This window comes from Bactrocera tryoni, chromosome 1 (genome assembly GCF_016617805.1).
Source record: "Bactrocera tryoni isolate S06 chromosome 1, CSIRO_BtryS06_freeze2, whole genome shotgun sequence".
Lineage (NCBI taxonomy): Eukaryota > Metazoa > Arthropoda > Insecta > Diptera > Tephritidae > Bactrocera > Bactrocera tryoni.
Genome location: NC_052499.1, coordinates 34,878,712 through 34,903,096, shown reverse-complemented (window position 1 = coordinate 34,903,096; position 24,385 = coordinate 34,878,712). Strand labels below are relative to the sequence as shown.

The 24,385-nt window shown below is 36.1% G+C and overlaps 1 protein-coding gene across 2 annotated transcripts in view; it reads left to right on the top strand.

The window, feature by feature from the left end:
- The window catches only part of LOC120782214 (eclosion hormone), an 80,187-nt gene extending 56,526 nt beyond the window's left edge, over positions 1 to 23,661 (top strand). Inside the window, exons 1-3 of one of the 2 annotated variants that reach the window (XM_040114373.1) lie at positions 19,621 to 19,697; positions 22,688 to 22,820; positions 22,889 to 23,661. In XM_040114373.1, coding sequence (XP_039970307.1) covers positions 22,703 to 22,820; positions 22,889 to 23,073 — 303 coding nt within the window. In that variant the 5' untranslated portion in view covers positions 19,621 to 19,697; positions 22,688 to 22,702 and the 3' untranslated portion in view covers positions 23,074 to 23,661. Of the gene's footprint in view, positions 1 to 19,620; positions 19,698 to 22,687; positions 22,821 to 22,888 lie in introns of those variants that run through there. The other variant, XM_040114374.1, reaches the window with a different exon arrangement.
- Positions 23,662 to 24,385: the final 724 nt, after the last annotated feature.

Here is a 24,385-nt window from a genome sequence, read left to right as displayed (position 1 = left end):
GAGAGAAATTTAGTAGAGGCTGTACACATCTCATTAGGCGGTATAAGCTATATTTTAAGTGAAATTTTGGATGGAACAATGGAACAAAAGCACATTCGAATGCGACTTTCTCAGCAACATTTGTAGCGTTTTAAAAAGGGTAGAATAGATTTTGAGTGTCGATTCATCACCTTGGTTGAGACTTGAGAGAGTGGTGTGAACCTGGTTGTTCGGCTTCGAAACGAGTTCGTGCCCGGAAATCGGCCAAGAAGGTTATGGCATCAGTTTTTTGGGATGCGAGAGGAATTTTGCTTGTGGATTACTTGCAAACTGGTAAAACAGTTAATTCTAAATATTAGTGCAATCTTTTGGACCAGTTGACGAAAAACATTCGGGGAAGAAAGCCGGTTTGCAGAAAAAACAATCCTTTTTCATCAGGACATGGCTAGCGTTTTTCTCACTTTCTCACTTCAGGGATGTAATCTACAGATTGGAGGATCGTTGGAGCAAGTGAATTCATATTCAGGGAGATTATACTGAATAATAAAGTGTATTTCGAATAATAAAATTGTTTTTACCTTATCAATCTGGCAACGCTTCTCGTGCTCTGCTGTAAATTTGGTGCTCTGGCGAATTTATTTAATTTATATTTAAAACTTTATTGTGAAAATTTTTGTATTAAGTGATCTTTTAAGATAAGTATCAGTGTTATATTGTGCTAGTGAAGCAATTGATTTTACTTTAATTCTGTTCTGGCTAATTTTAATTTATTATGCCGAGTCATTTTCAATTTGTTTTTGTTGCTACATTTTAAATAGTGCAATTGTGAGTGTTAATTTATATTGCTTACTTAAATTTCTTTCTTGTTTTTATTCATTTCCATCTTTGTCCACAGCTGATCGCGCGTTTCTTACTTTTCGTGTGTTACAGTGCATCTCAAACTGCTCGCTACATTGGTTGTTATCTTTGATAACTAACTATTTTATTGCATTCATTTGTTATAAATATTTTTGTCATCGCGCTTTTTACTTTCATTATTTAACATTTTTTATATTTTTGTTTAATACTGTTTTTGTTCATTATGACTTGTAACTTTCCGAACTGCTCTGTGAAAAGCGAGTCGGAACGCTATGTTTCTTGTTGGCTTTGTGATGGGCTTGCCCATCTTAAATGTGCTGGACTGACAGGTAGGATTTTGGATTCCATTCTTGACAGTAAGGGCTTGCGCTGGTCTTGCTTGAAATGCAGACCAACAGAAATTGAATTGTTTAAAGTTTTTAAGCAGGCGCGCAATGGTTTCAAGGAGATTGGTCGAGAGCTTGAAACTCTTACTGAAAAATTTAGGCATTATGAAACGCTGTTTCAATCATTTCAATGCCTAAATACTCGGGATGAGAATCCAAAACCTAAACGAAAACGTCCGTCTGATGAAGATACCACTGTATCTTTCTTAAAAACTATGCCCCCACCCGCTATTGACCTCATAAATCTTGCATCCCCTCGTCCTCAAGGAGAGAAGGTTCCGTCTGCTCAGGACACAGAGAAAACTGTTACTGAATACGGTAAGCGGAAAACTTCTCAAGATCCGCCTCCAAATACCTCCAAGTCAGCTAATAAAAACTTAGTGGTAATACCGCGGAAAAAAAGCAATTTCTATCTCGAGACTTGCTGCGGATACCACAGTCGAGGATATAAACAGTTACATCTCGTCGAAATTAAAAACGGTAGATACAGACATCCGTAAATTTAATTTCAAATACAAGGAAATATCCCTGTCCTCGTTTAAGATCGACGTATCCGCTGACAATTTTCAATTGATACTTGACAACTCATTCTGGCCATCTGGGGTCTTTGTGCGCGAATTCGAGCACAAACGTGAAAAGCCCCCTGTAGTTATCACTAAAATGCCAAGAAATCTCGTTGATACAAAAAACTAACAATAATTCGCTGATTGTTTATTATCAAAATGTTAGAGGGCTTAATACAAAACTTACTGATTTGTATCTAAATAGCATTCATTGTAACTTTAAAATCATTGCTTTGACAGAAACTTGGCTAAAGCCCCACATTTTTGATAACGAAATATTCAACAGCGAATTCGAAATCTTTAGATATGACCGCCTGAACAGAAAAGGAGGTGGGGTCTTGTTTGCTGTTCATTCTTCAATTCCATCTGAAGAAGTCGATGTTCCGCATGTAGACTTCATAGAATTTAAGTGCATTCGGATTTGCGCTAATAGTGGCCATATCTACTTAACTTTATCTTATATACAGCATGCTTCATTAATAAATAATGTTTTCTCAATGGTTAATGATACTGATTCCATGATTGTTTTGGGAGATTTCAACTTACCGTGCGTATCATGGAAGTCTATTGATGATCACACCATCCCTATTAGTACTCGTTCATGTTTTAACGAGTTCTTAGATGAAATGTCGGAGTTGGGTCTTAACCAAATTAATTTAATTTCAAATGAATTTGGTAAGCTCTTAGATCTAGTTTACGTCGATAACGCTTCAATGTTCTCTGTTGTCCGATGTGATCCTTTAGTTCGGCCAGAGGACACGTATCATCCTGCTTTGGAAATTAACATCGAAATCATAGCCAACTTTGCTTATAATAATACACAAGACCTTTGTTTTCGGTTCAACTTTGCAGCTAATTTTAAGAAGATTAATTAAGATTTTTCTAAAGTAATTTGGCCAGATTACAGTGGCAATATTGAATTTAGTGCTTCCCACTTTAATGAAACTATTGTAAACTTATTTGAAAAATATGTTTCGAAGTGTGTTGTTACTCAAAAAATTAGTTCTAATTTATGGTTTTCGAAAGAATTATGTAAATTAAAAAAATAGAAAATCTCGTGCTTTTAAACTTTTTAAAAAAACTGGTTTAGTTGCTAATTATTCAAAATATTCTAAATTGCGTCGACAATTTGCTGAACTTAACAAAATATGTTATAGTAATTACATATATAAATAAAGTAAAAAATAATATTATACGTAATCCAAAATTGTTTTATGGTTTCGTCAACTTCAAACGCAGGATTTCTAATTTTCCGTCCGCTATGAAATATAAGTCTAGTATGTCCAGTGACAATCACACCATTTCTAATATGTTCGCTGAATTCTTTAGGTCCAATTACTCTTCAAAATCTCCACAAAATGTTCCGCATCAGTACAAGTTATGTCCGATTTCTGTCATTAACGCACCTACCATTTCCGAAGCAGACGTCTTAAATCAGTTAAATATGTTAGAACAATCATACAATTACGGCCCAGATATGATTCCCTCATGCTTTCTTAAGAAATGTGCCAAATATATATACCAACCCCTAACAAAACTATTTAACTCATCTCTTAAGCAAGGCTTATTTCCATCCATATGGAAAAAGTCACATTTATAATTCCTTTGCATAAGAGTGGATTTAGGTCATCTATTGAAAATTATAGGGGAATAGCAAAGTTGTCTGCAATACCTAAACTTTTTGAAGCAATTATAACAGACGACATAACCTTCCGGATCTCTCCACTAATTTCTTGTTCTCAGCACGGTTTTCGTAAAGGAAAGTCTACCACAACTAATTTGCTTGAATTTGTATCACATGTATCAACGGGCTTTAGGGAGAATAAGAATACTGATGTTATATATACAGATTTTAGTAAAGCTTTTGATAAAGTAAACCATTCAATTCTTTTAAATAAACTTGATCTTCTTGGTTTTCAACCAATATTTCTAAAATGGGTGGCTTCTTATCTTAGTAATAGAATTCAACAAGTCATATTTTAAGATACTTCTTCTGACATAATCAATGTTCCTTCAGGCGTTCCTCAAGGTAGCCATCTTGGTCCAATTCTGTTCTTGTTATTTATTATCGACATATCATCTGTTGTTAAGTTTTCAAAAGTTTTATTATATTCTGACGATGTAAAACTTTTTAAAACATATACTTCAAACAGCGAAAGATGTCAGTTGCAAACAGACTTAAACAACCTAGTTTCTTGGTGTGATAGAAATGACATGCCATTGAACCTTAAAAAATGTAAAACGATGTGCTTTTCACGTAGAGCTGTAGACCCTACCTCATACGCAATACAAAACTTTAGGTTGGAGCAAGTATGCAGTTTTGTTGATCTGGGAGTAACTATGGACCCCAAACTCAATTTTAATCTTCACGTATCTTCCACGGTTTTTAAAGCTTAAGGCGCTCTTAGTTTTGTTAAACGTTGGTCTAAAGAATTTAGAGATCCGCTTACCACAAAAATTATTTTTACATCTCTGGTGAGGCCTATATTGGAGTATGCTTCTGTGGTTTGGAACCCTAGTTACCAAGTCCATTCGGATAAGTTAGAGTCCGTTCAAAAACATTTTTTACTTTTTGCCTTAAATCATTTGCATTGGGATTCCAGTTTAAATCTTCCCCCTTATATTAACCGTTTAAAACTTATAAATCTCCCGACACTCGCTAGTCGTAGGGAGATGCTTGGTATAATATTTCTTGTAAAACTCATGAATGGGTCAGTCTGTAGCCCATCTCTCTTATCTGATATTAATTTTAACGTTCCCGCTCGCCCTACCAGGCAGTTTAGACCCTTACTTTTAAAATTTTCTAGAACAAATTTTGAGTTAAACGAACCATTCCGCCGTATATGTCATGATTTCGATTTTCATTCCAGCACATTTGATCTAACAGATTCCCTCTTTACCATTAAAAAATTATTTTATCTACTCTTAACAAGCAACATTTAATAATTATAAACTTTAATCTAATTCTTAATTTCGGCTGTTGAAATTTTTGTTTCTGTAGCTGAGCAGCTTAAGATCGCAACGCTTAAAACTCTCTTGCCTTTTATGACTCGGCTAATTCCGCTCGTTCGCGGATTGCGCCCCTCGCGTCGGTTGGGCGGGAGGAGGGTAATCTTGGGTATTATTATTATTATTATTATCAAACGACAAAACTTATTGAACAACCTGGTATATGGGAAGTAGGCGTGTTTGTTGTCCGATTTCGTTCAATGTGACACAATGCAATTAGAATGCCACGTACAAAATTTTGTCGAAATCGGTTAGTAGGGTCATGAGATATGGGATTTCACCAAAAAGATGGCGGTGCCATGCCAATTGTGTAATTTCCAAAAATTGTTGTCCACAGGTGCCCCTTGCCACTGCGATTCTCTGTACCAAATTACAGCTTTATATCTTAATTAGGTGCTTAGTTATGGCACTTTATATGTTTCCATTAATGACGATTTGTGGGCGTAGCTGTGGTTCGATTACGCCCATCTACGAACTCGTAATTTTATTTTTGTTCTAAGGAAGCCACATACCAAGTTTCATCGAGATATTCAATTTTTACTCAAGTTACAGCTTGCACGGACGGACGGACGGACAGCGAGACAGACAGTCAACCGGGTTTAAATTTTTCTATCATTTATATATACATATGTATATAACTGATAGGACTAAACTACTCAGCATCATTAATACTTGGCAGTAACTCAGCTACTAGCTCTTCTTCTCTTGATGTCAAGAATCAATCAAGAATGTATCCGCAAGTAAGAGTATCTGATATGGATTTACATCAGCTTCAATCTAATTGTCCAAGCTTTGGTTAAAATATTAGCGGCATGCAACATGCTGATCTAAGTTTTTCGTCCGACTTGAGACATTTAATTTCACTTTAACATTGACGTTAGGCTTATCTGGTGCACAGTAATATATATTACTTTGATAATTACAGTACTTAGTTGAGAATACTATCTAATATATTAAAGTTCGTCAGCCCATTAGTTTAAAGTTAAGCAGAATATTTTCTTACGAAGAATGTTATAGATCATTTAAAGTTGAGTTTTAGTAGTCATCCGTCTTAATAGATTTGTTATTTAATGCAGTCATCAATTTGAAATTGGTTATAATGAATATAGAAAAAAGTGTAGGTGCTAAGTAAATTGTTTATTATTTTAAATTAGGCTTGGTAGTAAGGAGAGATAGCAGCGAATGAAGAAACAAAAGGTATTAAGTACATCATTTTCACAAAGGAGATAAAGTGTAAATTTTCGTTTGACATTTTAAAATTACCACAGCCTAAGCACCACCGACGAGTGCTCCAACAGCTGAGCACGGGTTTACTCCTTACTTTTGTACACGGGCACTAAATTCCAAAACAAGGTTGTCGTAAGAAAGACTCATTTTGACACCTCATTAATTTGTCACCTCTTGAATAGTTTGCAAAGTACCCGCAGCTAATTGCTAGCTGCACCTGCCGAACGAGAAATTTCACTGTCAAACGCATTCGTGTTATTCTGTTCTGCGGCGTCATGTCACACCACGCGTCTCTATACACTTTTCTCAGTTTACTTAATTAGTACGCTTTTTGGCGCCTTCAAAACTTTTTCACTTTTCCTGGTGAAATATCTTCCAAGCCACGTTATGCCATACTCGTACACTCGCACAATGCTTTTTGTGTGTTTACTCATACATACATCCATATTGTTATGTGGTGCTGAGTAAATTGGTGCGAGCGTCGTGTGCGGGGCGCAGTCACACCACAGATTTGTGGTAACGATAATGAGACGCATGCCACCACAACTTTCATAGAGATTTTTGTTGTTTTCTGCTGATGCCCCGCAGAAGTTGGCTGGGAGTCCTATGCTGAGTGGATTTTGATCAAGCACGTTATTGTTATACATATTAATAGTAATTACTGAAACAACTTACATCTAGTTTAAGGCTTTTCGAGAAGTGTTTTGAGGTAAGAGGCGAAAAATAATTACACAGGATTTCAGACAGAGGACAAAACTAATTAATTTCGCGATATCTGTCCGTCGGTGATCTGTCTACAAGCAAGCGTTAACTTTAGTAAAAGTGGAGAAATTTAAAAAAAACACATAACTTTAAGAAAACAATAAAATAGTAGTCAGTCACTCGAAATTTATAATCTTTGGCTAACTGGAGGAGTCTTAAAATTAATTATTAAAACAAAAAACGTAAACTTCGGCAACACAGTGGTACCCTGTTTTGTTTTGCTAGTTCTTTCACGTTGTTTGCTATAAATCACTTTTAAGTAAAATATATCCTATAATAGCCTGATATCGGCGGTTCCGACAGCTTCTTGTGGAGAAAGAGACGTGTTAAAATTTTAATTTGATATCTCAAAAACTGAGGAACTTGTTCAAGTATACATAAATATACATATAGATGGACACGGCAAAATCGACTAATATTGTCAGGACGATTATATATACTCTTTAGGGTCGCCGACGTTCACTTCTAGGTGATTCAAAATTTATATAAACTATATCCTGTTCAAAGTATAAATATTGGGTCTATAACTAGGTTGCGGCTTGCCCAGAGTTGACGTAATTTGGGGCGATCCTACATATCTTTTGGGCATTCCATCTCACCCTGATCCATATGTCCGCCCTTTCGTATTTCCGTATTTCCTGTACTGGTTCAGTATCCAGTCGGACGATACTAAGTAAGTTTGGCAATCTCATCAGCTATTTCGTTTTCCGGAACTCCTTTGTGGACAGGAACTCCAGTACATACAATAACTACCCTCTGCCACTACGAAAATTCCCTTAGATAATGCGTTGTCAGATTATTGCCTAATTGCCGTCAAGTACTATATATTGATCTTCTTTATGTCGTATCCTCAGGCGTTTTCCACTCTGTTAGCCTTTTTTGATCAGTCTGTATAAATGTCGACATTGTGTGTGAAACTTTGTTTTTGCAGGAGTTGTTCCTCATTACTTCAATACAAGAAAAACCTCAGCCGAAAGACATCATATTTTTGCATGATTTACTCAATTATTCGATCAAGATTTTTGCGAAGCACAAGAAGAGCTCTCAGTATCTTTGGGAGTCACTCAAGCAGCAAATTCAAGACTTTTTAAAACAGCCATATAAATTCAGGGTGTCATATGAATCAAAGCCAAGAGATATTGAAGACGATTTTCGCCAACCAGCCAAATCAACAACAAATACGTGCTGTATTATGTCCTTCCAAAATCATCAAACGAGCGATTGCCGAAAAAAGACAGAATTTGCGACTAGGCACCAGCCAATAGTTTCCAATCGTAATAACGGTCGACCTCATGTATCAAGACCAGCCGAAGCTGGGAAGGTTTGCCTCACCCATATTATAGCCCCGATCTTCTTTCTTCTGATTATCATTTGTTTTGTCGCACTCACTGAAAAGCGTATCACATAAGTACAGAGAGTCAGAAGTTGGCTTGAGCCGTCGCAGTTATTATGGGATGGAGTCCCCAAATTACCAGAAAAATGGAAAATGTTATAGCTTCAGATGAACAATACTTTTAATAATAGTGTTGTATATGTTTTTCTTAAATAATCGCTGAAATTTTGGAAAGCACCTCAGGGATTTAAATTTTAAAGTAAAGCAGGTGAAAATATGAACAAAAGTTTCACTCGTTTTCACTCAACACCATACACATTTGTCTATTGCTCATGTAATAATGCGAATTTTGCTGCTTAGCAATTCTTAAATGCCATAACTGTACTCCACAACAGCGCGCAATTGTGAAAGCTGTGAGCACTTGTTGCGCAAAGTCTCTATCAACCTCACCACACCTCTACACAAACATGTGGAGCCGAGCACACATACATAATTCATATTTTAAACATTTAGCGCGAAAACAGGCGGTCGGCACTCATTTATGCGGTTTCGTTAACTGGCGTCGTCGACTTTTCACCCCCAAACTCATTTATATGCCACACAGAGAATGCGAATAACACAACGAAAACGCAGGTTAAATTGCTCCTTTGTTAAAGTTAGGTACTATTTATTATATTAACCTCGGCGGGATTATCACACCTCCCTTGTTTACTTAGCAATAATACCAGTTAAATTCCACCTCATAAATATTCCTGTGCGTGAGTAAATAATTGGAATGCAATCCTTGCTAAATTTCGTAGAAAAGCTAATAATTTGACTGAGTTGTTAAAAACAGTAAGTAAATATTTCGAGGATTGGAAATGATAGTAAACGTAATATTCCCAATATTTCTCTTTAGATATTACTGTTACACCATGACATATACAAAGTTGAACTTATTAATAAAACCTGAAATAATTCAAAACCTTACAGCATTTTTCACATTCATGTGTGTTCGAAACTTTTAAAATTCATATTATTTGTATTATATGTATATTGAAACACTTCTACAAAATTATACTCATTTCTAAACGTACTTATATGAAACCTAAAATATTACCCCAATCATCCAATAAAGTAGAATATCAGAGAAAAGTAAACGAATGGATTTTTAATTTGTCTTTTACACTAGGCTACAGAGTACAATAGTGTTGTTTACCTGATGATTGTTTGTATCACTTAAAACTAATCGAGATAGATACAGGGTTATATTTATAAATTATCAGGGCTATTATTTGGCATAGGGGACCGCAAGTACAGGAGCACTTGTGGGCTAAAAATAAAAAAAAACAAGTAAGGAAGGGCTAAGTTCGGGTGTCACCGAACATTTTATACTCTCGCATGATAAAGTGATAATGGAGATTTCATTATCCGTCATTTACATATTTTTGAAATACCGTATTTGAGTAAAGTTTTATTCCGCTATCTAAGCTAATTGTATTTTCATTTCCTAATGTATATACTCGTATTATACAGAGAAGCCATCAGATGGAATTCAAAATAGCGTTATATTGGAAGAAGGCGAGGTTGTGAACCGATTTCACCCATATTTCGTACATGTCATCAGGGTGTTAAAAAAACATTATATACCGAATTTCATTGAAATCGGTCTAGTAGTTCCTGAGATATGGTTCTTGGTCCATAAGTGGGCGGCGCCACGCCCATTTTCAATTTTTAAAAAGCCTGGGTGCAGCTTCCTTCTGCCATTTCTTCCGTAAAATTTAGTGTTTCTGACGTTTTTTGTTAGTCGATTAACGCACTTTTAGTGATTTTCAACATAACCTTTGTATGGGAGGTGGGCATGGTTATTATCCGATTTCTTCCATTTTTGAACTGTATATGGAAATGCCTGAAGGAAACGACTCTGTAGAGTTTGGTTGACATATCTATAGTAGTTTCCGAGATATGTACAAAAAACTTAGAAGGGGGCGGGGCCACGCCCACTTTTCCAAAAAAAATTACGTCCAAATATACCCTTCCCTAATGCGATCCCTTGTGCCAAATTTCACTTTAATATCTCGGACAGACAGACGGACGGACAGACGGACGGACAGACGGACGGACGGACAGACAGACATTCGGATTTCAACTCTACTCGTCACCCTGATCACTTTGGTATATATAACTCTATATCTGACGCTTTTAGTTTTAGGACTTACAAACAACCGTTATGTGAACAAAACTATAATACTCTCCTTAGCAACTTTGTTGCGAGAGTATAATTATTCAGTGAAAACATTATGTGTGCTTCACACAAAGTAATCAATTACAGATTGAAATTTGTTACGATACCACGAAGAGGTCGCGCTAATATCCGTCGGCGTTCGTTTTGCCATCAACGTATGGCAGCCCAAGCCACATGAACGAGTACTCCAAGGATGCGATGACATATGTACGTGCAGAATTATGGATCGCGGTCAATCAGCAAGCGATCGTCACAATGTCACAGCAGGTCTTTTCAAACAACAGCTACGATATTTGATGGACTTTATCTTGAAGCAACGTATGGTATAGATGCTGGATGTACTCTGTTGAGTTGCAAAAAAGAGGTTTGCCGCACGCATATATTCTTCTATAGATGGTGGATTGTGGTTACACCAACTCAAATTGATGAAATCATTTCTGCGGAAATTTCTGATGCAGATAAAGATTCAGTATTATACGAACTGATGAAAACGTATTCATAGACCTTGCGGACGCCACAATCCCACTTCGGTTTGTATGTCTGACAATAAATGCACCAAACACAATTCAGGTTTCTTTCGGAAACACAAACTGGAAATGATGGATATCCCCTCTATCGGCGTCGCTCACCAGACGACAATGGCAGAACATTCAGCATTCAATTTAGAAGAGTTCGCATTCAAAACTCATATCAATGTTGAGTATTGCGGTTTGGTGAAATCGATAAAATACGTTTGTAAGTACGTCACCAAAGGAAGCAACATGGCGATATTGGTCCTGAACGATACGGTCGATACGTGAACTGCAATAAAGCGCTTTGTAGGATACGAGTATTTACTTTTGCAATTCATGAACGTTTTCCGACTGTTGTGCTTCTCGCAGTTAATTTGGAGAATGGCCAAAGAGTGAATTTCAACCCAGAGAATACAGTACAGTAACGTACAACGGAAACACCGCCAACAACAAATTCGACCTAGACGAGTTTTTCTCAACTTTCGTCAGTTGTCCGTTTGCAGGAACCACAGTATATACAGTAGATAACCTTTTCGTGGTAGCTTTCTGAGGGGTGAATAGCGGTCATCTGGGATTTTCAGAGGTAGCAACGCAGTGCTGTATATATTGAGGCAGTAAATACTTAGCAAATTTATTCTATTAAATAACAAAAACTATAAATATTGTTGCTTAATATAAAAGGAAATTATTTATTAATGACATATATTTACTAATATTTGATTAAAACGCCATAGTGTGTCATGTTTCGCCCATAAAAATATCATTTACTGATAGTCAGATATTCTTTATGTAGTGAGTTCTTATTAATAAAAAGCAGCCCTGTTTTTAGATTTCTCGGTGGTGAGTTTTCTTCTGAATGTATTTGTGTTCAATTGACAGACAGAAAACATAAAACGGTTTGTATTCGTAAGTTTTTGAAATATTATTACCAATAATTTTAATTTAGAAAGAAGATATTTAGGCATTTGAAGCTGAATTTTTAATACATCGTTCTAATTCTCATCTGTATACTATTTTTGATAATTTATTTTTCAATATTTAAGTTTTGCATTTTCCACACCACCCCAGAGGTTTGCAATAAAGCGCGTTACAGACTTTTTTTAGGTGTTCGGTTCCCCGGTAGGCCTATTTTCACCTTTTCAACTTAAAATAAACATAATTAATAATTTACATAAAAATTTAAATAAAAATATTGCACAAAATAATTTAATAATTAGTAAAGATTTCTAAGCTCTCACAATAGATGAATCCAAAATCCTACAACTCTATTAAATATATTAAAATACAGAAGCTAACTTTTAGACGGGGAGGTAGTTACCTATGTGAAATGCACAAAAATTTTATGCGCCGAAAATGAGGGCTGGCTGCCTGCCTATGAAAAAATTCTTAAAGAAAAATATGTTCTAATTCTTATAAAAAGTATTTTAAAACGTCGGGTTGTGAATTTTCGCAGAAATAAAAAGGCTCTAGAATTTTTAATATAAACTTTGTTATTAATACTAATATGTATTCTTATTAAAAACTTCGACATATCTTTCTTTTCAAACTCAATTTCCAATTGATGTTTTCCTATAACGGCTAAGGAGTTGTCAATTTGTATATGTCAAACGACAAATTACCACCCAGGATTGTATCCTACTGCATGCAAAAATTTGGAAATACTTGAAGCGTGTTTAAAAATTGAACAAAAAAACAACTGATTTAACAAACCAATAAAATTGAACAGATATGCGAAGTAATTCAATATAATCACTTAAATAACGGAAACACTTGCATTATTTAATATCTCGGTCATCAAAATTTAAAATTTATATGTAGTTTAAATGCTAACACAACACCCCGAATACCATGAAAGTAGAAAAAACAGTGTAACACAACTCCCTAAGATTTTCTAGAGGTGAGTATATGTATGTAAACAAAGAAAGGGTTTATTACTGTATATACTGAGGCAGGAACATTGCTCTATTCGGAACTACCTTGATATTATACATGGAGTGCTTCGTCGCAGCAGTAGATGGACATCCAAGTATGTTCTCAACTAATGCATTAGGACGAATTAACACAATCCATCCGAAAAACGACTATTGTTTCTACCTTCGGTTGCTACTGATTAATGTATGTACGCGGTTCAACTTTATTTGATTCATTGCGTATTGTGAATGGTACGGTGTGTGCAGTTTGGAGAAGTAAGACAGCAAATACAATTGCTGGAACATGATAATTACTGGAATCAAACGATGTACGATGCGATAGCTACTTCGAATGCAAATGAAGGTCGCACACTTTTCGCGATGATCATTTTGACATATCAGCCTTCAAACCCGCGTCAATTATGGGATACCAACAAAAATTACATTGCCGAAGACATACTATATCGTATTCGCTAAGCATTGGAAATTGGAAATCAATTCCATCTGCCGTTTATTAACAGTGAATTATCCAGTGGAACTTATAAATTCTTTGGAGAGGCTTGGTATGCCACCGCATCATTTACGTCTCAAAGTTGTTTCGCAATTTTCATGCGCCAAAACTGTGTAATGGAACCCGACTGATTGTGACGTAGCTATCGAATACAAGTGGCAGAATGCTTGATTCTACGATTTGAGTTCTAACGATTTACCATTTCAGTTCCAACGTCTTCCGTTTCCAGTGAAAATTGCAATTGAGATGACAATCAACAGGACACAAGGATAGTCGCAGAGTGTGTGGCATAAATTTGGAAATGCTATGTTTTTCACACGTCCAGGTATACGTGGCGGGGTCACGAGTTGGAAACCCATTTTTTTTGTACACCGGAACAGAAACCAAAAAATGTTGTTTATCAAGCTGCGTTGCATTGGAAAAAAGAAATGAAACGTTAAATTCAACTTTGTTTTCATTTCATTTTCATTTTCGGCTGCGGGGCAGCTAGTATACAATAAAAAGAGTTTCGAAGTTTCATATATCGGGAAATATATGAATTATCTTAATAAAACTAAAGAGCGTTTTTTTTCTAATAACGGTATAACTTTGTGGCAAAAATGTAAGAAATCGGGTGAAAACTTACCACAGTCTACATATAACTAACAAACCTAACACCTGAAGGTATTTCCCCGCCTTTGATCCTTGCAAGTTGCAAAAGAATAAAATGTTTGGAAAAACTTCATCTGGTAACAGTACACGAAGAGTCTTAGTTCAAATCAATTCAATTGCTCAGTTTGAAATTGCAACCGTTCACGTTATGTAATGTTATCTTCCAGCCCAATTCTGCTCATTTAGTTTTGGTTCTTTCAGTTTTCATATAGTGGGTTGCACCAAGCATACCCTTCAGAGATATACCAACCCTCATCAATGAACTAACAGCAATTTTTTTTAAACGTTATAAATAAACCAAAAAAGTTTTTTATCTACAATATATTTCCCCCTTTGAAGCTGCAAACCTAACTTTTACAAAACAATATAGTTGGTTGGCTTACCACAGTAGTTGGTTCCAAAGCCAGTTAAACTTGAACATAACGTAAAAATTCTTCTTGATACAAAAAGCTTTGCTCATTTTTGCACTTCTACCAGTAGATGCCACATGAACGGAACTTCCGGCCACAGCGCTTTATTTTAAAATGGTTATTCATAGAATGTTAATGAATATTAACATTGCTTTAACATTCTCTGCTATGGGTGGGCGTAGTTAGAGACTGTTATTAACATTCTCTGCAGTTACTACATAGTCCTGCCATAAATTCTGTTACAAAGCTTAAATTGCATTGAAGGGTTCGAATTCGCGAAAAAAATTGTTTTGTTCACCTTACGGTTGTTTGTACCACCATCGTGTTAGATATAGGATTATATGTATAAGTTAAGAAATTTTAAGTGAATTTCTTTTAAAAATTTTATTTAGTTCTTCTTTGTTTGATTACAGAGCTAAGACTAAAACTTAAAAATTAGTTTACTTAAAAGCTAAGCAAAGTTGCACTGGCCAACTGCTGACTTCATGTTGTTGCCAATTCTCTGAATTGACCTATTTGGGTTGCGCGTGGTGGACTTCCGCTTCACACCGAAAAATGAGCTTTTATGCTAATGAAAGCGTCTGGCTTTTGCTGTGTTAAATATTGTGCAACTAAAGATGCATTTCCGCTATGCTTTACTCATTATTGCTGATTACGCATTATTACTTTTGTTTAGCAATTGTTAACATTTGCCATGTTAACATATACAAATAATCACGATGACGAGACGGAAGTATGGCAGTCCGTCAGTCTATCTGTGCAAGCTGTAAATTGAGTAAAAATTAAGATATCTACAAGAACATACGAGTACATATAACTTGGTACACATTTTTCTATTTTTGTTGGCACCATAAGAAAAGTAGGTATTGCAGAAGAGCGGAATAGGTTCATGTCACGTTCACAATATAGTTTTAAAAATTATGAAAAACTGGGTGTGTCCGCTCTTTTAAAAGCTTGTATGTTCATATCTCCTAAACCAATGAAGCTATAATAAAGAAATCACTCCCCATATCACGACTTTGTAAAAAAAATACTAAAATTGCATAAATCAGGAGTAGGAGCCGCGGTCAAAATATACGGTCTCCGGACCTAATAAACCGATTTTAACCTAATTTGGTGCATAATATTACCGTGATATTCCTAAATTACAGTGCAAAAACTTGCGGAATAGTACCACAACCACGCCTACTTCCCATGTAGCTCAATTTTAAATTCCGTATGATTAATAGTGTATTTGTGTGGTGTGTACCTAGTCCGTAAGTAATGTAAAAAGTTTGTGCAATCAGTCCAGACCTTTTCTTTCCCTAATGTAACCTATTTAATGTTTTCCGACTTTATTGGAACATGTTGCTACAGTGTATAACAGTTTTGTTCACCTGACGGTTGCATGTTTGAACTAAAACTAATCGAGATAGATATGGGGTTATATACGTATATATATAAATGATCAGGGTGACGAGATTGACTGTCTGTCTGTACGTCCGTCCGTCCTACCGCGCAAGCTGTATCTTGTGTAAAAATTAAGAAATCTTGATGAACCTTGATAGACGTGTTCCTTGGCAAAAAAGGGTGTAATCTGACTACTGGCACCGCACAAAACGCTATAAGTCAAAAGTGTATAAGTGTCATAACTAAGCACTAAATAAAGATATTGTAGAACTTTGGCATAAGCACAAGCGCAATAAATCATTAACTAAATACTCCGGAGACATTAAATTTTACACCCGAAATGGTATGAGAGGGCTGTATAGCAGCCCATATGAAAATTGAACGATGAGCGTGACACCACCTCCTTTTTGGCGAAATCACATATCTCGGGACCCGACCGACCGATTTCGACCAAATTTTGTACATTCTTCTCATATTCCTATAACATAGTGCGAAAGTAGCTACTTCCCATGTAGCACAATTTTAAATTCCATTTGATTCTTTCGCTTTCCAATATACAAATGAGGAATCAATTGATATAACGGAATGAAACTTTGTACTAATAATTCTTTTAAAGTATGCAACCTTGTAACCAAAAATTCTAAAACTAACAGAAACTGTGGGCCCCAATATCTTGAAATTTCGCATTGAAATGTAAAGGAAAGAGAAATCTTTCTGACAATAGTAACTCAGTGTATAGAAAATGGGTTAGATCGGTTCAATACTTCCCTCAGCCCACATTTACCTAATATCAATTTCGAATTTCCGGGTACCTGAAGATATCTCAATGAAAACTACAGGGCGTGTTTTAGTCATAACAATGTATCTTTGTGCCTAAAGTAGACCTCGACCTAGCCCTCATATAATGGATATCAGTATTTTCGAACATCCGGTTGATTGTAGGTGAAGTACATTAATAAAACGCAAGAAAACATAATTTAAGTATGTGGCATGATAATAGTTAATAGATAAAATCGGGTCGATACTAGCCCTATTTAGTTTCTTTAGAGTGGTGTCCTATTCGCCCGTGAATTTTGACTGTAGATCCAAACGTTTGACGCTGTTTCCGTAAAGTTTTACAAATCTTGCAACGTTGCGAAAAAATCTGTATTTCCACATAACTGCTAACGACGTCATTTATCACCAAATTTAAATTACTCTGCCTTAGGGTGGATATCCTTAATATGTTTTTGTACAGCATTACACAAACCACTCATCACACTGTCTCTATAATAGCTTTGTCACACACATTTTTTTAAATCAATATTTTTTTCGATAAATAATTTTATCAATTGGCTGTCCATTTTCCTGCATACCTTAACACAATGCTTAGCTGATCTACCTTTGACATGTCCTGTGTCGTATCCATTATGATGGCAAAAAACGGTGACGCACGAATTTGTTGTAGTAAATGGGTTTCGAGTTTGGTCCCCAAGCTCTCAATACTTTCATTTTGAATTGTTACTCTCAGATATCTTGTAGATCCTAAAAACATAAAAAACACAATTTCAAAAATGTTCTGATATTAAACAGTTAATAATTATAAACAAAATTAAACGATAAAAAACTTACAAATAATTATTATTACCTTTGGGCATATCCAAAACTTGCCACAAAATGTGGTCATATCGGACGACAAGCCCTACAAAGGACACTAAATTTGCGTGGTGTCCTTCCTGATTTTAGTCCTCTTGATGTTCTCTCAAAACCAAAGAACTGTTTGCTGGGGTAAGAATGATATCGAATATCATATATTTCATTTTCAAAATTCTTAACAAACATTATTCCTTTGTAAAGCAAATAACCAGCAGGGTTGACAATAGGCAGCGTCTAGTATTTTGGAATAGCAGAACCAAAACAAATTAATTGGCCCATATTTAGAACACGGAACATGGTGTGTTTTTGAAAAACACATATTGCTCTGGTTGATGTTTGTTGGAAAAGGTCCTGAAGGCTGTAAAGGCTCTATATAAAGAATTTGACGTTTTCCGTTATCACTTAATACTTTGTTCGCAAAGTTTCTCAAGTCATAAGAAGATTTACGGTAGACATTTGCGAAAAATGTAGAGGTCTCTGGTTCCTCCAAACCCCCGCTCTTATGTAAGTCATGCAAACATTATCCACCTTCATATGATCGGCGGCGAAGGTACACATCTCCAACTGCAATAATTGTCGAATCTTGTTCAGTAGGCTTCTCAACCAACACTGCAGTTACCACATGATTTGAGTCACTGTCAATAGAAATATTTTGGCCAGATGTACTTGCTTGTTGAAAGCTGATTAAAAACTTGTCAATTTTGGGCAATTATTGTTTATTATCTTCTCTGTCTTGGCGTTGTTTGCGTTTAAATGGACCACTGAGTCTCTGGTTTTTATTCATAATTTTAGTTTTCTAATTTATTTAAACAATACAATATTAGATTGTGCTCAAATAGGTAGGTACTCACTGTCCACTGACGACGTAAAGTAAAATAAAGGAAATAGAAACACAATGAACCGCTACAAGTGTCGTTAGGGAATTCCCGAAAAAAATTATCACTGTTAGTGTTACCACATTTAACGGTGGAGACCATGAACGATCTCCTACCCGCGGATCTGAATTAATGTACCTACTGCAGGTGACTTGCATTTGTTTGCGATATTTCGCATTATACTACAAGAACTGTAGCCGAAATCTATAGATATGACACGATTTATAGGCTTAACGGACGCAATATGAGTGGTAGAATCAAATAAAATTGAACCACAATATTGACTATTACAAAAATATTCATTCACATTACCTTACTTACTCCTGGTACAGCATTAATTTTTTAACCGTTCTAAAAAAAAAGTTTGACTCGAATTCACAATAAAACGCACATATCACTATCCGTCAAGTTGACAACTACCAACTACCAACCTACAGAAAGAATTTAGGGGAATCCCCTAGAAATAACTTTTAAATTTCTCTCTGATGATTAAAGTGGGATTGTAACCAGTCATATTTATTTTGAAAATTAGAGAAATTTCCAAAAGTTCAGTTCGATCGAAATTTCTGGTAAGGATTCGAGGACTCCCTGAGCTTGATGGCCTCAGGGCACTGCCCCGCCTAGTCCCTAAGCAGCTACGCCACTGGATGAAAGCGGCTTCTTCAGTGTCATGGCCATTGAAGTCTCTTTTGTACAGATGAAAAAGTATTTACTATTGAAGAAGTTTTTAATAAGCAAAAGCTTTCTGAGGCAAAAATTTTATTGTAAGATTTCACTATGATCTTCCGAAAGCATAAATTTCTGTTTTATACCTTATTAAACTGATTTTAAATTCTTTATAGTATGTATCGGTCGAAGAGGAGTGTTTACTGAGGCCCGCCAGAAGAGGTAGAATCGGACCTGGCACAAACAAGGGTATTTAGTATAATAAAAGTTTACTGTTCAGGCACTACCCACATACATGTTTCTATTTAACGTAGCGGAGCTATATGCATAAGTAGTGCTTACCTTTTTCCCATATATGCTGCCAAACTTTGTGTTGTGCACATGACATATGAGAATTAATAAATAAGCTTTATATGTAAAAGTGTAATGCACCAACATTTACTTAACAGGGTTTTCAGCATATCCTGTACGCTAATGTTTTATCAAATAATTGCTCAAATGCACCCTTCTTGTCCTGCCGAGAATTTCACTTAAAAAGCTACAGCCAAACGCTGTCGGCAACGGAAGTAAAGGCAATTAACCGATGCAAATCTCTTTACACTTAGCAGACTAAATCGAGTAATGTAATAAAATTGTAATTTGACTATTTTTCAAATTGCTGAGATTTTGTATAAATACCAGAACACTAAATAACACTGACAACAGTCGTCAACGCGAGATTTTATCAAGCACTTGTTAGCGTTCGCTCCGAACTGCACCAAATATTTGTGATTACTTTGGATCCAGTCTCAAGTCAAGTAAGTAAAGGCTGGCTGCCAACTGCTTGCGAATTTGAATTCGAAATTGAATAAAGTCAGTAAAAGAGAAAGATGTGATCGTTGCAGGGCTGACGTCAAAGATGCAGTCACTGCTATTTTTATAATATATAAATATAAGCGTGTTTGTGTGTGTTTTATGGTTATAAATATGCCGGAGTGCAAGTGTTTAAAAGAGTGGATGAAAATCCAAATAACCGGTGCCATGAAATCAAACAACTGCAAGCTCAAAATATAAAAAGACATTTCGCCACTTGGCGCAACTTCGTAAAGAGCCCAAGTCTCTCAGTCTTAAATAAACATCGGATATCCTAACCACTTGTAAAATCTGTTGTTGACTCTTTTCAAGAAAATGCCCCCAAAAAAATTCGTTTTGAAAATTTTTGAGTTTTGTCACTTTTGTAGTTAGTGTACGATATGTACACGTACATATATCATTCCCATTGATATAAAATATGATATAAAATGATTGCGAACAAAAAAGTTTATTCATGTACATATGTATAAACATGTATATATGTATATGTCACAAATACGCGACGTCCCCTTCTTTTAGAGTTATATGAAATTTAAGTCACGACAGAATCTGATCTGGTGTAGAATGTATATTTATATTGAACGTGTACACAACTTTAAAATAAACATTTGGATCTCTCACCTTCTTGAAAAACCAGATCGAAACGTACAATGTTAAAATAACAACCATAATTAAACGGCACTTGTTACTGTCAGGTATTTGGCCAAGCTTTTAGATAGATTGATTTTTGCATTGAAAAATAATTTTTTTTAAATTTTAGTACCTTTAGATCGGCGTTGAGTAGAACTTTGTCCAAGGCGCCAATATAATCATACTCCGCAGAACCACGCTTATTTGTCAATCTCTGGCTAATACCTATCAAAGAAAAACATACACTACCAACCATACGAAAATGGCTTAAAACGTCATAACCACCCATTTGCTAGACGCACGCCACAAAAAGCAAGCTAGCTGACGTCGAATGATATGTTAACAGTTACATTTAGTATTGCTTGCACAGCAGCAACTTCCCCCCTTCACCACTTAGGGGATGAAATCACTACATGCTGAGTAGTAGCCATGTGCCTCATACACTCGCATTCAGAAACGACAGTATTTCTTGATTCTAATAAATAAATGTGCTAATGAAATGCGCATAATAATTAAGTTATTTTTAAAATATTTCGCCTGTAAATACCGAAGCAATTTTAGCGCATGCGTTGTGACGTACACATCTTTAAATTAACAATTGTGTTACGCACACTACTCGTGATGTAAGTAAATTCGTTTATGGAAATATATATAAGTATATATACATATTTTTTATGATTCATACGTCAAAATATTCCGCGTATGCTCGAGATGAACAAAAGCTCCAGCCACAGCTTGTGAAAGATGCTGCGCATATATCCGCTTTAAAGTGTCTTAATTACTGCATGTTAATGTTGTGACGCGCCTCTTAAATTGCCTTTAGCGCCATTGCAGAAACCGAATATGCGTGCGTAGCGATAACAACTCGTGAAGTTTAAAAAACGCCCTGGGGGCATGCGCAAAAGTGCCAGTCGCGAATGAGAGCCGCAAAGCATTTAAGTATGCACCTATCGACATACTTACATTGGCATCTCGCGTAACCATCCGTTGTTATTATCTACTCCTACAGCTGCCCGTATCAAATGTGTGTACAAAGGTATGCACAAAATACGTATGAGTACAAAGCACACGTTAAAAGATGCATGCGTGTGTGTAAGTATGTGCCGTTTGTAAGTGTGAATGCAAATTATGAATTTATTCGCAACAAGAAGCTGTCAATTTGTTGCCGGCATTTTACACTTCCTGCTCAATTGCCGGTTTCATTTGTTGCTACTACAACACATTTCTTCAGCGAAGCACGAGCGGACAGACATACTCGTAGAAGTACTTGACTACAAAGCGTTGATAAAGTGCGCTTATGGCGAGAAGCTTGTGGCGCTTAATTAATTTTTTCCTGACTCTTTTTTCGGTTTCGCTTGTATGGAAATTCCCTTCTACCGACAGAAAATGTACCGTTTTAGACAACAGAAAATATTCCATACAAATAACATACACTTCCTTCTTTTAGCGAAAACATTTCTTTCCTCTAAATTTAGGAAAACCCCCGTTTCTTACCTGGCGAACAGACTCAGTGGCGGGTTTGGAAAGAACACATTTTCGAAACTATTTGGAGGGTTGCGGGTTGGAATCATGACCGCGTTAAATAAGTTAGTATTAAACTGTGACTGTTCAATGATTTTAAATGGTGAAACCGATAAGTTTCTTATGTACATATCTCTCTTTGATATCTAAACGGTTTCGAATGGATGGTACAACAGGAATGGAATACATATGATAGTGATATGTTCTTCATCCGAAGAACGTCATTATGCTTTCTAGATAATATTTGATCCGCATGGCTGATTGTTCACTTAGATATGATAGTTCTTCAAACAAGCGTGTTGACTGAAATACAAAAAAAGGCCGCCCCTGCGCCTGCACGAGTTAAGTGATTGTGATTCGGTGCTTTTTCGCTTTGTTGTCTGTTGCTGGTGCGTATTTCTTATGCTTTTGTTTTTCGATTGGCTCGTGTAAATTTGGCGCGAACGCGCGTAAAGCTGCTGTTAACTCGTTAAATCTGCACGTCAATCGGGAGATCGAATTCATTCGTGTGAGAGATTAAAAGCAAACGCCAAGCTCAATTCAAAATTATTTGATTGAAAACTGTGCAGGTGTAACAGACACCTCAGCATCCACCAACGGTTGATATAATATTTTTTTATGCATATAGTCTGGTAATAGACCAATATTTGGACGAAACTATCATATGTAAGCGGATTTAGTGCAATATAAATATAATAATAGTAAATAAAAGCATATAATGTGAAAATAATAAAAAAGATTGGCATCCATAAAACTTAAAAACGACTAATTCTTTTTCCACCAGCTTTCTAAAAACAAAATGTTCTCCATCAACAAATCGACCGTTGCCTTTGCTGCCATCGCTGTTGTTCTGATCTCGATGTTTTCGTCGACCGTTGAGGGCATACCATCCATTGGACACTACGGCAAACGCTTTGGTAGTTTACAAGCATACATACATACTAATTTATTTTGCTTACTATAATATTACGCTCTCTCTCCGCAGACACCATGTCCGGCATCGATTTCATTCAGATCTGCCTCAACAACTGCGCGCAATGTAAGAAAATGTTTGGTGACTACTTTCAAGGTCAGACCTGTGCCGAGTCCTGCCTTAAATTCAAGGGCAAAGCCATTCCAGACTGCGAGGACATCGGCTCTATTGCACCCTTCCTCAACGCACTCGAATAAAGAGTGAGACTCTCTAAGCATCTGACTTCTGTGCTGCGCGCCGCCACTGCTCACCTCACACCCACACTGTTTAGCGTTAAAATCATGAGCTTGACTGCGTGTTTAAAGTATTTTTGTATATAATTTTGTGTGTATTGAACTTTGACTTGAATCGTTTGCGTGACGTACTCGTCTAATTTAGGTCATTGCCAATGTGACCGTCAGCAACCGCGCTACTTTTACCACACGCTCACCGAACATAAATTCGCTTATTTATTTTTATTTTATTGTGATTTGCATATTTTATTGAAGTTATTTCATATGCGAAATGAACTCATCGAAAATAATTAATATGGTCGAAAGCTCTGACGACTTCATGTGGATCCACGGTGATCCATACAACTACAAAAGGATATAAGCATGACCCACTGAAATAGTCCTGAGACACGCGGTATCAGAAAGTTCCTAAGTAAATAATTTGTGGTATTATATTTACAAATGTAGTTTAGTAGTCCCAATTTGTAGTTCTATTTATACAAATATAAACGCATAAATGTGTGCATGTGCTTACTTCTTTGGATATTATAGAGTAAACAGAAATATTGTAAAACTTGCAACGGAATATCATAAAAAGATTAAACAAATAAAAGTGTAATTTTCAAAATCCAATTAATTAAAGCGCAAAATTTGTATGTATGTATACATTGGGAATAAGTAGGCACCTGACAAGGAAATATCCACCTGTCAATTCTCAATACTGCTAAATAATACAAAGTATTGATCGAAAAAACTCTCAAAAATTGGCAAATTGCTTTGAGCCTGCCACAAATTAGAAGAGGCGGCGTATATCAATTCCAGCTATTTCGGCAGATTCGCCAGCTTCAAGTTCACTAGAAGTCCAAAGGACCGGAGCTAGAACGCAAGGGCACAACTGAAACTAAACTCGTTCCCAATCCGATGCAATCAGGAAAACGCTAAAGTGGTTAGACAGCCTAAAACTCTGCTGGAGGAAGAGTTTCCCACCAAATTTCCTTCTAAGCTTGGACGCATTTGTGAAAGACTATCATCCTACGGCTATTTCATGTACCCACCTTCCCTGAGCGTTACAGCGACCTTGGCAGAAATGCACCTGGCGCCTATATGGAAGGATGATATGTGTGAAAAGGCATTCTGTGCTATTAGAGAACCACTTTTTAAACACGTTTAAGCTTCTTAGCAAGCATCGCTTTTCCGAATATCCTCGACCAAAGGAATACACCATAAAATATAATCATATATAATAAATACTTATATATCAGACATGAGCTCGGGGACACAGCAGAAGCTGCACTTT